This window comes from Centropristis striata, chromosome 11 (assembly GCF_030273125.1).
Source record: "Centropristis striata isolate RG_2023a ecotype Rhode Island chromosome 11, C.striata_1.0, whole genome shotgun sequence".
Taxonomy (NCBI): domain Eukaryota; kingdom Metazoa; phylum Chordata; class Actinopteri; order Perciformes; family Serranidae; genus Centropristis; species Centropristis striata.
In genome coordinates, this window is record NC_081527.1 from 7,798,382 (window position 1) to 7,815,125 (window position 16,744).

The 16,744-nt window shown below is 35.1% G+C and overlaps 1 protein-coding gene across 1 annotated transcript; it reads right to left on the reverse strand.

The window, feature by feature from the left end:
* Positions 1–755: 755 nt before the first annotated feature.
* On the reverse strand, positions 756–11,050 carry LOC131980541 (nuclear autoantigenic sperm protein-like). Its single transcript, XM_059344794.1, has 14 exons — positions 10,921–11,050; positions 10,712–10,822; positions 9,480–9,560; positions 9,281–9,384; positions 8,076–8,384; positions 7,889–7,962; positions 6,994–7,076; positions 6,828–6,901; positions 5,325–5,513; positions 4,511–4,686; positions 3,943–4,014; positions 3,110–3,202; positions 1,896–2,003; positions 756–932 (listed from the first exon to the last, which is right to left on the reverse strand). Exons 2-14 carry the CDS (start codon positions 10,810–10,812, stop codon positions 930–932), a joined length of 1,467 nt encoding a protein of 488 aa, XP_059200777.1. The 5' UTR covers positions 10,813–10,822; positions 10,921–11,050; the 3' UTR covers positions 756–929.
* Positions 11,051–16,744: the final 5,694 nt, after the last annotated feature.

Sequence of the window (16,744 nt, forward strand, 5' to 3'; positions counted from 1 at the left end):
ATACATGTTAATTTATGCTTCAAATCAACACGAAAGAACAGAATGATAGTAGAAAAATAAACACAATAAAAATATTTAAAAAACCAAAAAGATTTAAATAGTTAAAATACAACTTTGAGGATGTCAAGTGTTCTAAAATTTACAGTTAATTTTTCATGGGATTATATTTGGTGTAATAGTCCATAAATGGCTGCCATATTGATTAAAAGGTATTTATCTTACCTCAAAATAGGGCTCATTTTAACTACTTAATATACTGGTATGTGGTTTAATTTATAATAATGCATGATCACTTTAAATTGAACATGTTTAAATCTTCACCTGGAAAGTAACTAAAGCTGTCAGCTAAATGTAGTGGAGTGAAAAGTACAATATTTGCCTCTAAATGTAGTGGAGTAGAAGTATAATGTTACATAAAATGGAAGAACTCAAATACAAGTACCTCAAAATTGTACTTAAGTCCAGTAATTGAGTAAATGTACCTAGTTACAATCCACCACTGCTGACAACAAATACATTGAAATGATGACAATCAGGATGGAAAAGTAGAAAAGTAGATCGCACTAAAAAAATAAAAATAATTAGGGGCTAAAGTTTACCTCACGTTCATGTTAACTTTTAAAAGCAAAATCAGCCTCAAAGTAAGATTTATTTTCCTACATGAAGTATTTTTAATCTCATCCACTAATGACAAGTTGAAAATAAATTTAAAAATTCAGGAAAAACTTCAAAATGAACTTTGACCAAAACAAGGCTTATCAAATAATATTCTTTATTCAACGTTATAGGTTATATATGTGAATAACCACTTACATTACAACAAGCACAGAAAACACATATTTACAGCAGCAAACAAGTGTAGCGACAGTAAGAGCTCGGCGTTGGAGATTCTCTTTGGTGGAGACGAAAACCTGGAGAGTCGTCTTCACTTACTGGAAGAGAAGAGGAGGAGTCAGGCTCGGCAGCAGCATCAACACTTGTGTCCCAAGGTACATTTTTTGCACATTTTCATTTAAAGTACTCAATTACTTTGCCTGTGTTAATGCTAGTGGGATAACAGTTTCATAGCAAACTTCAAAATTTAAACCATGGATCTAATAGGACGATATTTCACTGTAAAAAATAGTTCCACATAATATTAATTAAGTAAAAGTACTAATACTAATTTGAGGTGAATATTATACTCCATTACATTCAGCTGTCAGTTTTAAAATCAAGATACATTTAAAGCGATAAGATATTTATTAATTAAATCTCATAACAGTATATTAAGTAATTAAAATATCTTGAGGAAATTAAAATGCTGCTTACATACATGCATCAATAGAAATAATCTAATAATATAATTAGAATATCTAAAACAATCTGAGTGGGTCCATTCTGCATAACAAGTACTTTTACTTTTGATGCTTTAAGTACATTTTGATGCTGATACTTTTGTACTTTTACTTCAGTAAGTTTTGAATGCAGGACTTTTACTGCAGTGGAGTCATTTCACAGTGTGGTGTTAGTACTTTTACTTAAGTTAAGGATCTGAATACTTTTTCCAAAACTGCAGTGAGGGATATTGTCCTGTGGAACACATACAAACAAGTTGTACTGTGAATGTGAGACAAAAAGAGAAAGAAATGTGTTTTTATAATAATGTAAGTTGCATGTGCAAATTTAGTTTGACATGTTTCTAAATGTCTTCTAAACCTTTTAAGGTTCTTGCTGTGGAAATCAAAAGGTAACTAGAAAAAAATGAACTTAATTACTTGACATTTATATATTTTTATAGCCCTTTAAGAACTGTACATTTTTTGCACAAGGGTAATACATTAAGGTTTTCTGAAGGGGTGCACAAAGGGTTAAAAAAAAAGGGTTAAACAGTTGCGTGTCCAACTTCAGCTCACCTTCTCCACCTCCATACTCTGTCCGTTAGTGTCTCCGTTAGTGTGACCCTCGGCCTGCTTCACCTTCTTCACCACGCCCTCCTTCACTGGACTCTCCTCTGGTTTCCTCTGGAGTAGACACACATTCATTCCTATGAGACCATACTGCTGTGCAAATCATTTTTCGATTCTTAAAAAAAAAAAACCAGTACACCTACGCTGATTTACTCTACACAAACATAATTACATAAAGTGCAACAACCCATAAACTAGTGAAACCAACAACATATTAATCTATGTCATGGGTCTCAAACTTGCGACCCGCGGGCCAATTGCCGCCCTCGTGATGATATTTTGTGGCCCCCCCTTGATATGAAAGTTTAATGTGAGTTTTATATGAATGGAACTTTACCGTGTTGTGTGTGGAAGGTCCCTTTAATTACTTTTGGTAATTTTGTGTCCTTTTTAAATAATTTAGTTTTTTTCTGTCATCTTGTGTCTTTTTTTGGTAATTTTGTGTCTTTTTAATAATTGTGTCTTTTTTTAATAATTGTGTCTTTTTTTAATAATTGTGTGTCTCTTCTAGTAATTGTGTGTCTTTTTTTGGTAATTTTGTGTCTTTTTTTGGTAATTGCGTGTCTTTTTTTGGTAATTGCGTGTCTTTTTAATAATTGCGTGTCTCTTTTTAATAATTGCGTGTCTCTTTTTAATAATTGCGTGTCTCTTTTTAATAATTGCGTGTCTCTTTTTAATAATTGCGTGTCTCTTTTTAATAATTGCGTGTCTCTTTTTAATAATTGTGTGTCTCTTCTGGTAATTGTGTGTCCCTTTTTAACAATTTTATGTCTTTTTTTAATAATTGTGTCTTTAATAATTGCGTGTCTCTTTTTAATAATTGTGTGTCTCTTCTGGTAATTGTGTGTACCTTTTTAGTAATTTTGTGTCTTAACAATTTTATGTCTTTTTTTAATAATTTTATGTCTTTTAATAATTTTATGTCTTTTTTTAATAATTGTGTCTTTTTTTTTAAATAATTTTGTGTCTTCTTTTTAGTAATTTATGTCTTTTTTTGGTCATTCTGATAATGCCTCCAGCGGCCCCCAGGTTATAAGAGTTTGAGACCCCTGATCTACGTGTAATGTGAACGAATGTGAAAAAGAATAGCTATACCTAAAGCCCAGTATAAAACAATTACAATTCGAGTGCCTCAACTCTGAATAAACACGCTCGCTCACCTTCTTCCTGACCAGGTGGGAGATGTTGGAGACGGGGGCGGTGGAGGCGTGTCCGTTGGTGGAGCCGACTCCGTTGGTCGTCGTGCCGTTAATCTAGAGGACAAAACACACCAGCAATAGGGAATTAATTCCTGTGTTGGCAATATAATTTAACCCTCTGGAGTCCACAAATGTTTCGGTGCATTACTGATGCATTCATGATGTTACATTGTAAAAATGAAGCGATGTCGAGCCCTGCCGTCAACTTCCCTCTGAAGTTCTTAAAGCGCCAGTTTTTGTTTGATGATGATGATGATGATGATGGGTCAGGTAAAACCAGAGATAAGGTCAAATATATTTAGTAAAAAAAAAAAAAAAATCTAATTTTACCGTTTATGCGTATTTGCAACTTGTTTTCACATTTGTAACATTTAAAATTCCTTATTTAATTTTCAAAATCTGATTTTATGTTGTTTTGTTTGTTTCTAATGGATTCAAAATGTTGATCTAGTGAGTGAAATAATAATTATCAGGTCATATACACAATAGTGTCATAGTTTTGAGCACAACCTCACCTATAAGTTTGCATGTTCTTTTTTTTCCTGGTATAATCAAAGAAAAGTGTATACTGTATAATACTCTGTATAAGTTGATTTTAAAATATTAAACAAAAAAATAAATGTAAATACATTTTAAAAAATAAAAAATATATATAATACCAGCATGCCATGGTTAACATTTTTAATTGCAGAATGAAAAGTATTCAAAAAATGGACAAAACAGCCAAGACTCCAAAGGGTTAAATATGATTCTTATGAATATTAAATATGTTCATATAAACAGAAGCGAGCTACCTTTGAGCTGGATGAGGAGTCTCCGTTCTGTGTGGAGGAGCCAGAGAACGCAGAGGAAGTGGAGCCTCCGTCCTGTAAAGTACAAAAATAAAGTTAAAACCAAATTGGTTTTTGATGTTGGGGGGACTGCAACAATTATTCGATTAATCGAACAATAATCGATTATTAAATTAATCGCCAACTATTTTGATAATCGAATAATTGCTTTGAGCAATTAAAAAAAAAAAAAAAAAAAGACAATAAGTCCAAACTCTGATTTCAGCTTCTTCAATGTGAATATTTCTGGTTTCTTTGTTCCGTTATGGCAATAAACTGAATATCTCTTTGGTTTGTGGACAGAAGAGATTTGAGGGCGTCACCTTGTGGTTTGGGAAACACGGATTGAATATTTTTCAACATTTTATTGACCAAACAACTAATCGATTAGTCGTTTACATAATGGAAAGATTAATGGATAATGAAAATAATCTGTAGTTGCAGCCCTAACATCCAGTGTTGTTTTATTCCTCACTATGAGGGATGTGTTATGTAGACAAGTGAAGCATGTTAATGGAGGCGAGCCGCTCACCAGTTTTCCGCCCTCAGCAGCAGCAGCAGCAGCGCTGGTCACCTTCATGGTTTCTGCAGCGTCATCCACCTTCTCCTGGATCTCCGGCAGCAGAGCCTTCAGCTCCTCCATCTCCTTCCTCTCGTCAGGCAGAGCCTCGGGGCCCTCGGCCTTCTCCAGCAGCTCCTGCAGCTTCTCTGAAGCACAAAGTGGGACAGTCAGAGCACAAAGAAACTTCAAAGACCAAGGCACTGAGCATCATCCGTTAGTTTGAAAACATGACGGATAAAAACTAGGGGTGCACCGATCGATCGGCACCAACGTCCTTAATTTTACGGGATCGGCCGATTCTTTTACATCAAACCGATCTTATCTAGCGATCTCATCTACCTCCGGAAAGGTCTGAAAGTGCGTCTGCACGTACGCGTTCTTCTGCATGACTGTTGTATGCATGTTGTACTATAACGAAACCAAAAACTCAGGACACTTTATTTATGGTTGCAGTTCTTTTGTTAGTTTGTCCTGTAAATTGTTGCTATTTATTTTAAGTTCAATATTTTATTAACTACCTCAGACATTGTTAAAGAAAAATACTCCCGTGTTATTGTTTTTCAATAAAGTAAGATTCAAACATTGAAGGTGTATGCTGTGAGTTATAATTTTTTATTTATTTATTTATTTTTTAAATCGGTATTGGCCAAAATCGGAAGGGCAGGCTTAAAAAATTTTTTAAAAATTAAATTAAAATTGGAGATCGGCGAGAAAATTGCAATCAGTGCACCCCTAATAAAAACTATTAAATAACTTAGAAAGATCAGAGGTTGTGCCTGCTTACCCAGCCTGCTCTTGATGACAGAGATGGAGCTCTGGAGCTCCTCCATGGCTTTGCTGTACTGCTGGTTGAGGCTGTAGGTCAGACCGAGCTGGTAGTGAGTCTCAGCCAGCAGCCGGCTGTCTGCGTCCAGGTGTTTCACCTGCAGCTTCAGACATTCCTCGAAATCCTCCAACGCCTGCGTGTAATTTCCTGGAAGAGAGAAGCAGCAGCTAAAGGAAAAACTTCTCAACAAATAAACAGGTTTGGTCTTTGAGGTATGTCCGTTTTGTTAAAAAATGACTGAACAGTCAGAAGGAAACCAACATGAAGAGCCTTAAACCTGTATTTCTTCTAGCAGCCAGCAGGGGGCGTTGTTTTACAACTGGTTGCAAAGTCAATGAGAAAATGACTTCTCTCTTTATTATCTGAGTAAAGATTTTCCTAATGAGTTAATTGTCTCAAGCACTAGTTTCAAGTCTACTTTAATACAGCATAATGATTATTTTGTAAATTATGGTCCTATTTAGAGTAAAATAGAATATATTCAGTAAGAATGAACTCCATGGCAGTTTGCTGTGAAACTATCTGGCAGATCACAGGATCCAACGGCTGCAAACTTGTTTTTTGGGGAAATTTGACCGTTTCACAGTGAAGTTAATGATAATATTTATCTAAAAATGTCTTGTTTAGCATTAAGTGGTCCTAAAACACACCAGAGTGGGTTGTGTTGTGGGTCAATTTGACCCATTTTCAAAAATCTAAAAAAATTCAAGTATTTTTTTAATTAAAAAAATGTTTTCAATGTAAAATAAAATTCTTTAAAAAACCCAATGTCATGTAAAACTATTGTTTTATATTCAAGTATTTCCAGTGTACCTAAGTTTTAACATGCATTTTAAAAAAAAAAAGAAAAGTGAATTATCCTCATAACCAGGATCTGTGAGAGGTAAAGAACACCACTGCACTAAACATTGATTAAAATGGTTATAAAATCGAGTAATTAATGAAATACAAACAAAATTTATTGGTATTTTTTGACGTTTCTGACACTTTTGGATAATCAAACATGCCCAGAGGCAAATTAACCCAAGAACATTATTTCTGTTCCTGAGAAACGAACATAACAGGAGGGTTTAAAAAAAATAAAAAATAAAAAAAAAAATCAGCATCCCAAATAATACAACTGAGTGTGAATTAAGGATGCACCTTGCTAACCAAGCTAGCCCTCTACATTGTCATCCAATGTGGTCACCTCAGCTCTAAAAAACCAAGATGGCAACAGCCAAAATGCTAAATTTGAGGCTTCAATATATAGTAGCCTGCAAACAAATGCATGGCATTACAGTGGTAATGTACACTTCTTATTGTGTCTGTTTCCAGAAAAAACTGCAAATCCTCAAATGGTGGTTTGAAGCAGCGTAAGTTGAGCATTTCTTTGATACAATAGGACTTTATTCGTTTATCAAAATTGTCAGGACGTCTGTAGGTAAAATAAAGTGCAGAACTGAAGAGACGTGTTGGTACCTGATTCAGAAGAAACTTCTCCCAGTTTCAAGTGAGTCTGTGCTGCCATCAGTTGGTCCTCTTTGGCCTCTTTCCTTGTTTTTGAAAACAATGAAAAACAGTCAACATGGAGTGTGTAGTTTGTGGAACGGAGCGTGATTGTGAGGATCTGTTTCCTGCTGGTTACCTTTTGTAGATGACCTTCGCCACCTCCAGCATCTCCCAGGCCAGCTGCAGGTTCCCCACCTCCTCCTCCTCCTCATCACTGTCCTGAAACACAGAAGATAGACGCTTCAATGACACGTTCAGCATCACAGGCATCCTGGTGTAGGGTTGTCAAAAGTATCGATACTCAAAAAAGTATCAATACCAAAACGTATCCGGATACAACACTCATTTTCAAAAGTATCGATACCTAGCCAAGGAATGAACACTTCAGTTATTGTTATTTTTTTATCAATCTTGCCTAATATTGTGCACAACATACAACATCAAAATATTGTTACACTTGTTATCGTTTGTTTTATTTATTTATTTTTTGCACTACCTCAGCCTGAACTGAAACACTGCGAGCGTTCAGTTCTGCAGCCGTACGTCAATAAGCCAATGAGCTGAGAATTAATTTGGATAAAGCTACAGTTTGCAAACTGAAAGTTGCAACAATAGTCATAAAACACAAAGAAATACAAGATTAATTTAAGCAAAACTAGCTTATTGTATCAAACCTTGCTAGCATGAATTACTGAGTTTAATTTTAACCAAAACTTATTTAAACACAAAACACATTTAAATATGTAAGATTACTGTGAAAACTAACCTCATGTCTCTTCGGGGACTAAAACATAAAACATTGAACTCCTTGACGTTAAATTTACAGTTTAATCTCACTTGAGTTAGTTTTACAATCGACAGCAAGTCGGTTTGTCCTTTCAAAATAAAAGCGTCTGTTATCAAAAGACTTTTGCACACTACTGTTATAAATGTTTTATTTTGTCCATGTATGCATGTACTTGTGTGTGAGAGAACCTAGAAATTAATCGATTAATTGATGGTTAACGTTATATGCCGAGTTGGTCCAGTACCTTCTCAGCAGCATCGTCTCCCTTCTCCTCTGCATCATCACCGTCTTCCTCCTCCTCCTCCTCTTCCTCACCGTCTGATGACACGTCAACAACAGTTGTTTAGATAAATCAGGCAACATGTCATTACAACCATCACAAAGCCATTTGCAATCAGGTTCTGTAGTTAGAGGAGAAAAAGGAAAGTCACCTTCCATCTCCTCGTCCTTATCTCCAGATTCTGTCTCAGCTTCCTTCTCGTTTTCCGTCTTTTCTTCACTTTTGTCAGATTTGATTTCAGTTGCTTCGTTCTTTTCCTCTTTCTCTGTAGTGTTGGGTTGATCAGCAGCAGCTTCAGGCTTCTCAGCATCACTCTTCTCTTTTTCTTCAGTCTGCTTTCCTTTGTCGTCGCTCTTGTTCTCTTCGGTCTGTTTTTCTTTGTGCTCACTCTGTTTCTCTTCATCCTTCTTCTCTGCCATGGCATCATACACCTGGACCCTCAGCTCGTCTCTGGTCTTCTCTGTTGAAGACAGAGAGAGAGAGAGAGGGCAGTTAAGATTAACAGTAGGGCCGGGACTTTAACGCGTTAATTAAGATTAATTAATTACCCAAAAATTAACGCGTTAAAAAATTGACGCATTTTAATCGCACTTAATTTTGCACCGCGGAACGTTTCTCACTGGATGAGTTTCAGGAGGACCGATTATACTGGAGCACCAACTAGCGTTGATGAGTTCAGACAACAACAAACCACAGTGAACATGAAGGAAGAAGCTGATGAGACCTTTGGTTGGCCCCGTGGATGATGGGACATTTAGTTGTTAAAAACCAACAGATGGAAGCGTCGATAAGAGCATGGTTGTGTTGCTAGGCAACAAGGAATTCACATATCACCATAGCAGCACATCCAGCCTCAAGTATCACCTCAATGCTAAACATATAGCAGCTAGCGGCTAGTGTGCTAGCTAGCGTGGATTGTGTTTTACTTAAAAAACCAAAGTATTCTAGTTTACAGAAGGTCTACCTACCTATAGGCTACCTGAATTTATGAAAAATAACTATATTTCTAAATATGCTATTGCTAAACTTAATGGCAAAAACTGCACTGGTCTGTTGGACTTGAACAAAAATAAACAATATTTTTGTTGCTTAAGCTTATGTATTCAGTCATTATTCAATGGTATACTAAAAATCCATGTGAAAAAAATTACTTCTCACTGTTCTCAGGTCAAATATTTATATGTGATTAAAATGCGATTAATTTCGATTATTTAATTACAAAGCCTCTAATTAATTTGATTTTTTTTTATTTTTAAATCGAGTCTCGGCCCTAATTAACAGCTTTCCTTATTAAAATCACTAGTCAAACAGCACAAATACAAAGCCGGAAATAACTTTGTTCCATTGTTGCCTCACCATCAATGTTTTCTGTGCCGTCAACGTTTGAATCCTTGGGTTTTTCTTCATCGTCCTCTTCAGGTACTCCTTCCAGAGCGTTACCCAGGACCGAGTTCTCCATCCTACAACAACAACGTCAGTCAGGTTAAGAAGCCGAATGGACCAACAGTCGAGCTCAATCCTAAACAGGCAAAAATCCTCTTCATATCGAGCTTACCGCGCCAAATCCAGCAGAGCTTTACCGCACCAGAAGAAAGCCTCTCCACACTCGTCTGCTGTGTCTCCGTACTTTTTAGCTCTGCAGAAAAAAAAAAAGTTGTAATGTCAGATTCTCATCAGCATGAAAGCACAGACTGATTTCTGAAAATATACAAAAGACGAATTTTGCCACTGTGGGATATAAAAGTAAAAAAAAAAAAAAAAAAATCATCCTTACTTCCACTAAAATTAGATGCAGTTTTTCACCTTAGAAAAATGACCCGCTGGAAACAAAACTATAAAATATTCATTTTTGGAATACTTCATGTGTAGCACCTTTTTCCTTCGACTTCTCTATGATATTTACTACAACTAGTGGTGGAAAAAGTATTCAGAACCCTTACTTGTGTAAAAGTACCAATACTACATACTACTAATACACCGCAAATTACTCCACTACAAGTAAAAATCCTACATTCAAAACTTACTGAAGTAAAAGTACAAAAGTATCAGCATCAAAATGTACTTAAAGTATCTAAAGTAAAAGTAATTGTTTTTCAGAATGAACCCACTCAGATTGTTTAATATATATTCCAAATATATTAGATTTGTATTGATGCATTTATGGTAGCAGTTTTAAGTCTCATTGTAACTACTTATATATATATATATATATATATATAAAAACAACAAATATATAAATAGATTTGTAGCAGCGTTTTGGTAGAGATAACTTAATATACTGTTATGAGGTTTAATAAATAAATAAGTCTTGTCACTTTAAATTGATCATGTTTTTCATGTTAAGTCTCGACCTAAAAAGTAACTAAAGCGGGCTGCTAAAGGTAGTAGAGTAAAATGTACAGTATTTGCCTCAAAATGGGAGTAGAAGTATTAAGTTTCAAAACTTTAAATAAAAGCACCCGAAAATTGTACTTAATTCCAGTACCTGAGTAAATGTTAGAACTGCAACAATTATTCGATTAAATCGAACAATATATAATAAAAACTTTCCACCAATGCATACCAGTAATGTTTACCTTTTCTGAAAGTTAATCTGCACACCTGTGGAAAATCAAATAAACCCCCCCTCACATTGATAATTCATTCAACCATGAGAATGAAGCATCGTGTCGCAGCAGTGTCTTTTCCCCGGTAGTTAGTGTAAAGCCCGCTGGCTGCAGCTGTCTGACTTAATAATCAGATGTGTTGGAAGCTCGAGCAGTTTCTTTTGTGTGATATTTGACTCACAGCATGCCGCAGGCCTCCTGCAGGGCGCTCACCGCCTCCACCACCTTCCCCATCACCAGGTGCTTCTTGCCGGTGCCGATCAGCTTGTTGGCCTCTTCCATGTTAGCAAAACTGGACATAAAGAAAATAAAATTATAACCAAAAACACCAGTTGGAGCCGTATAAGTTATTAAATGCTGCCTAAAGTCTTAAACTGACTCGTTACATACCTTGTGTGAGGAATAAGGACAGAAGGTTTGAAGCGGAGCCTGTTGGTTTGTGTCACGTCGTCGCTCCAAACTGACTGCGCCGTTGTTTCAATTTGGCGCGAAATATTTCTGTCCTTTCCGGTTGATTTCCGGGTTCGCAAACCAGCGCGGGAGAATTCTTAAAGGCACAGAGCAACCCACCACAGGGTTTTATTTTATTTCATTATGATTTTTTTTCTTTATTGAATAAAAACGCAAATCATTTTACTAACATGATAGTAATAATTATATAGTTATAAGTAATATAATTATAATAATAATGATGATGATGATAATAATAATAATAATAATAATAATAATAGGTGGGGGTTGTTTATTGTTGGTTTCACTGTACTCTGTAATTCAATTTAACTATTTTCTTCTACATTCTTATCAAAGTTTTTAGTTTTGTTTAATTATTTTTGTTTTGTATGTGTGTATATGTGACCGTGTACATATGAATATATGGGGGTTTTTTTTAAAAAGGAAAAGGTAAATTATATTTCTGTGACTGGAAGCATTGTATTGTATTGTTTTCCAATAAACAAATTTGAAAAAATGAATAAATAGATAATAATAATAATAATAATAATAATAATAATAATAATAATAATAATAAGAAGAAGAAGAAGAAGAAGAAGAAGAAGATAATGCTATGAAGACCCAGAGTGTTTTAAATTAAACATATGACAGTATGAAATACTCATAGGAAAATGTGGTGTAGTGCAACACAAAAATGAAATAAATTATAAAAACCCAGGCCATTCAATTATTTATTATTTATACGTTATTACTCTATTTTTATTACCTTAATATGTAGACTTAATTGTAGTACTTTGTAAATGGTTAATATTTGGTTTATTAACCATCTATAAACCTAATTTAGATGGTTATTGTAAAGTGTTACCTATTTATTTGATATTGAACATTTTGTGTATCCATAATCAATGTATGCAACAGTTTTATCAAAGCTGTTCAGTATAGAATAACTGATAAGAGATAACTGATCAAACACAATGAGGTAGTGGTGGCGGTCGTGGTACTGTGTATGTTTGTATGTGTGTGTAAGCCATAACACATAGTGCTGCTGTCATGTCCTGCTGTGAGGGACAGGGATCAGCCAGCTCCCCCTGAGCTCCTCCTGCTGCCTCCACTGTGTCGCTGCCTCGTCAAGACATGTCTGGACCTGCCGTCCAATCAACCTCACACTGAGACAATCCCACTCAATCCCCCTCACACTATCATCATTAGAGACAACAGCTATAATTTCCCAGTAAAACCTACCAACAGAACACATCAACAGCTCTTTCACTTCACAATCAGTTTAAATGGAAACATTCCCAAGGGAATTAATTTTAGCTTAAAGCCGAAATTACAGAAGATTGAAGACTGCTCTCCTGACTGCTCTGTCCTAATTGGGACACATTGTAATTGTCCATGGGGTAGTGTACTTCTGGAAAAGACTATCTTTTTTTTATTATTATTTTTTTTTTTATTGGTTTTTAGTGTCAAACATTTCCACATCATTCATCATAGTTTCTGTGTGTGTGCTCACCACTATGACTTGAATGGTACAAATTTGAAAAAGTCTCTCAAAAGCACACACATATCGACACAATATAGTAAAGAAATAAAATTAAAGTAGAAAGAACAGTAACACAGTTAGGGGGTAGTCTGTTTGTGAGATGATTAGCTATCAGTGAAAACAAAATCAGGCCTTTGGGGCATTACAAAGTCAATCCACTTTTTAAAAGAAAAGACTATTTTATCTGACCTTCTTCATATTAAAGTGCCACATTATCCAAAGCTGCTAATATTGAAAATCCTCCTCTTTACTAGATCTTTTATCTGTTGGTCCGACAGCGGTAAAAGGAAATGTTAGCCCTTTGTTGACAGACTCCTGATTCTCTTTCCTGCAATCATTAACTATCCTCTTTATTGATATAACATAGGCTATATATGGTGTGAAGGAAATTTGGTGTTCCTGCATGGTGGGACATGAAGTAGGCAGCGACCTACTTGATATTCAAGAAGCAAGGCCTTGAGGGAACTCACTCTGTGAACCGATATATCGCCCAGCCCTACTCCCACAGTCCAAATAAACCATGCACTTTAGTTTAATTGGTGACTCTAAATTGCCCGTAGGTGTGAATGAGAGCGTGATTGTCTGTCTCCATGTGTCAGCCCTGTGATAGTCTGGTGACCTGTCCAGTAACTCGCCTCTCACCCAGTGTCAGCTGGGATCGGCCCCAGCCCCCCGGGACCCGAGTGCGGATAACTGGGTTAAAGATAATGAATGAATGAATGAATGAATGAATGAGTATATATGGCACCTTCAGTAGCCAGAATGATTGCCAAACAATCAAGTGTCTGGTTTTCATTTACTGTTAAATATGAAGCAGCCGGCTAGTTTATTTTAGCATAAAGACTGGAAATGGCAGGCAACAGCTAACCTGGCTCTGACCAAAAGTAATAACACATGTACACTACTGGTCAAACGTTTTAGAACACATCAACTTTTCTAGAATTTAATTGAAAATTATGCAGTTTAATGTCTCAGTGTACTCTGAAATGAATGCACATTTGCAACATTTAAAATTCTTGACTGAGCATGATAGTGTTTTGAAAGTAAAAAAAAGATTCAAAATCACATTTTATGTTGGACTAAAGGACTAAAAAAAGACACAAAATGACCAAAAAAAGACACAAAATGACTTACAAAGACATGAAAAGAATTCAAAAATGGACAAAATAGCCCAAGACTCCATAGTTAAGTTGTTAACCCATTTCTTGTTCCCTGGCCTACTTAATTCGGAAATGTACATTATTTTTCAGTTTCGGTTAACCTTACCTTTTTTTATTTACCTCTGGCAGTTCACCACTTACCTTTGTACCCTTTCAAGCTGTTCATTTGACTTGAACTGCTTGAATTTCAATAAAAAACTGGAAAAATTGGGGTGTTCTAAAACTTTTGACCGGTAATGTACATCTAAAGACAGAACAGGTTTTATGTGTTTGAACTTTAAAGGTACTTGGAGTGGATTTGGGGATCTCCAAACAGAGCCAGGCGAGCTGTCTCTCTGAGGGCTGTGGCTTCATATTTACTAAACAGACATACCATAGTGGTAGCAAACTATTATTTTCTATTTTAACTTTCAGAAAGAATGGCATACAGTCTGCCGTCAGACTGGTAAAGTGATCAGACATTTTTTTTATTAAACCTTATAACAGTATTTTAAGTAGTTTCAATGAGCCCGACCTCGAGAAGATTCAAATGTTGCTTACATAATCGCATCAATAACAATAATCTAACAATATAATGTACATGGGTCAGTGACAAATAAGCGTTGGCAAGATGTCAAATGGTGTCACCACAAAAAATGATAAATATTAAATACTTCATCCACCTACATTGTATTTAAGTGGACTTATACATATCATTACTAAATTTAAAAAAAACATTAAATTATATTTTAGTATTTTTAGTATTTCTACATTTACACATTTCGTCAATATTGAGCAGAACATATTCTAAATTCAGCCATTTTTTTCAAAAGTTTTGACAAATAATGTAAAAATTTGTTATATACCATAATGTTGCAATGTAAATGTGGATTGTATTTTTTTTTTTTTATCATTTTAGTTCACATTTATTTCCCTGTATATAATCAGATTTTTATGGGAAAAAATATTGATTACAGCAACTGATACTGTGTTAGATCACGTCATTGACCCATATATAATATATATAAAACAATCTGAGTGTGTCCATTCTGCATAGTAAAAGACTACTTTTACTTTTGATACTTTAAGTACATTTTAATGCTGATACTTTTGTACTTTTACTTAAGTAAGTTTTAAATTCAGGACTTTTACTTGTAGTGGAGTAATTTAAAAGTGTGGTATCAGTACGCTTACTTAAGTAAAGGATCTGATTACTTCTTCCTACATTACTTTTTACAATATCTTTTCTGTTGGTTCTATTTGTTGAACCAGGTGATGAAATCCCACAGAGCAGTGATGCACTATAAACCTTGTAAAGAAGCCTTTACAAGTCGTAAAGCCTTATGCTACCTACAGAATATATAAAATAGAACAGAATATACACCAGAAGACTTGGAAAAGACTTTGAAAGACTTCTGCAAGACTATCAACTCACACCTGCTCACATCTAAAGACAACTGTTGAGAGTTTTTAGTCCCAGCCTAGTCTCAGACTGAGATTCTACAAAGACTGTGAATCTTGCAGGGTCTCTATTTACAAGACTACAACTTGATTTCCTTTAACATTTTTTACCTACCATGCAATTTTTTTTAAAAAAGAAGAGGAGAAGACGCACCACAAAATGCCCCCTCACAAAGCTGAAAAAGGGTTTCTGTTTTTTTGACATGGAAAGTTGACTATTTTACAGTAAAAATAGATATAAGGAAGAATAAAGGAAAGGAACATTTAGAAAATAATTCATGATATACATTTATGTCGTATTTAATTATAATTTGTTCAATTGAATAATTATATTTATCACCTCTATCAACTTTCATTTAGTTAATCACACATTAATCATCAATTATTTATTACTTATTTATGTTTACATTTGTTTATACAGTACAGGCCAAAAGTTTGGACACACCTTCTCATTCAATGCGTTTCCTTTATTTTCATGACTATTTACATTGTAAATTCATCAAAACTATTAATGAACACATGTGGAATTATGTACTTAACAAAAAAGTGTGAAATAACTGAAAACATGTCTTATATTCTAGTAAGCAAAGGGTGGTTACTTTGAGGAATCTAAAATACAAGACATGTTTTCAGTTATTTCACACTTTTTTTGTTAAGTACATAATTCCATATGTGTTTATTCATAGTTTTGATGCCTTCAGTGAGAATCTACAATGTAAATAGTCATGAAAATAAAGAAAAACGCATTGAATGAGAAGGTGTGTGTCCAAACTGTACTGTACATTTTAACTGGGTTTACTGTTCTCTTTACTGAGAAACAGCGCCCCCAAAATCCCCAAAATTGTGGCTGTAAATATATTACATCTTTATATTTGTATTTAGGATTGAGCTTACTAACATTATTGTGATGTTACTTTTTTGGGACTGGGAAATCGTTTGGTGTAAGCCCATCATTAGGTGAATGCACAGAAACTCAAACAGAACTGTGTTCATTTTTCAATATTGGATCAAAAGTACCAATACTTGCAACAGTTTTTCATCCATTTGAAAGAACTGTTTTGATTATTTTTGCATGGCAGAATGTGACAATAGGATGATGGACACACAAGTGTCCTTCAAACATCCTTTTGCTTTGGACCCTGCAGTGGTGCAGCAGATGCACTAATTATGAGCATATTGTGAAACAGGAGACGGACGCAGGGCAGCGTTTGATCACTAGCCCACCGTGGTGCTTCTAACAGGAGGTTATTGTGTGTCCCTCTCTTATCTGGCCCTTGATGCAGTGCCCATGGAAACGGCATGCAAAGACATTGCTCGGTGACAGCGGAGAAAGGAGGCCCACTGGAGGGGCTGTTTGAGCAGATAATAGCCTCAGTCTGTCCAGGTTACATACACTCAGTGTTCAAACAATGTAGGTTCACTTATATACCAATGATGGTCTGAAAACAATACATTCCTTTTTTGATTTTCCTAAAATAAATGTGTCCATCCATAAGATATCCTATAAAATTATACGGTAACACTTTACAATAACTATCATTTATAAATGGTTAACAGATAGTTTATTAATGTTTAATCATCATTTATAAACCGTATATAGGCCATTTAGAATGGTAAATAG

Bases quoted from the DNA above. Each gene is read 5' to 3' on its own strand.
- LOC131980541 (XM_059344794.1), bottom strand. From the start codon at position 10,812: ATGGAAGAGGCCAACAAGCTGATCGGCACCGGCAAGAAGCACCTGGTG. The intron at 9,561-10,711 runs GTGAGTCAAATA...TTTTTTCTGCAG, and splicing joins CAGGAGGCCTGCGGCATGCT to AGCTAAAAAGTACGGAGACA. The intron at 7,963-8,075 runs GTGACTTTCCTT...ACGTGTCATCAG, and splicing joins TAAGGACGAGGAGATGGAAG to ACGGTGAGGAAGAGGAGGAG.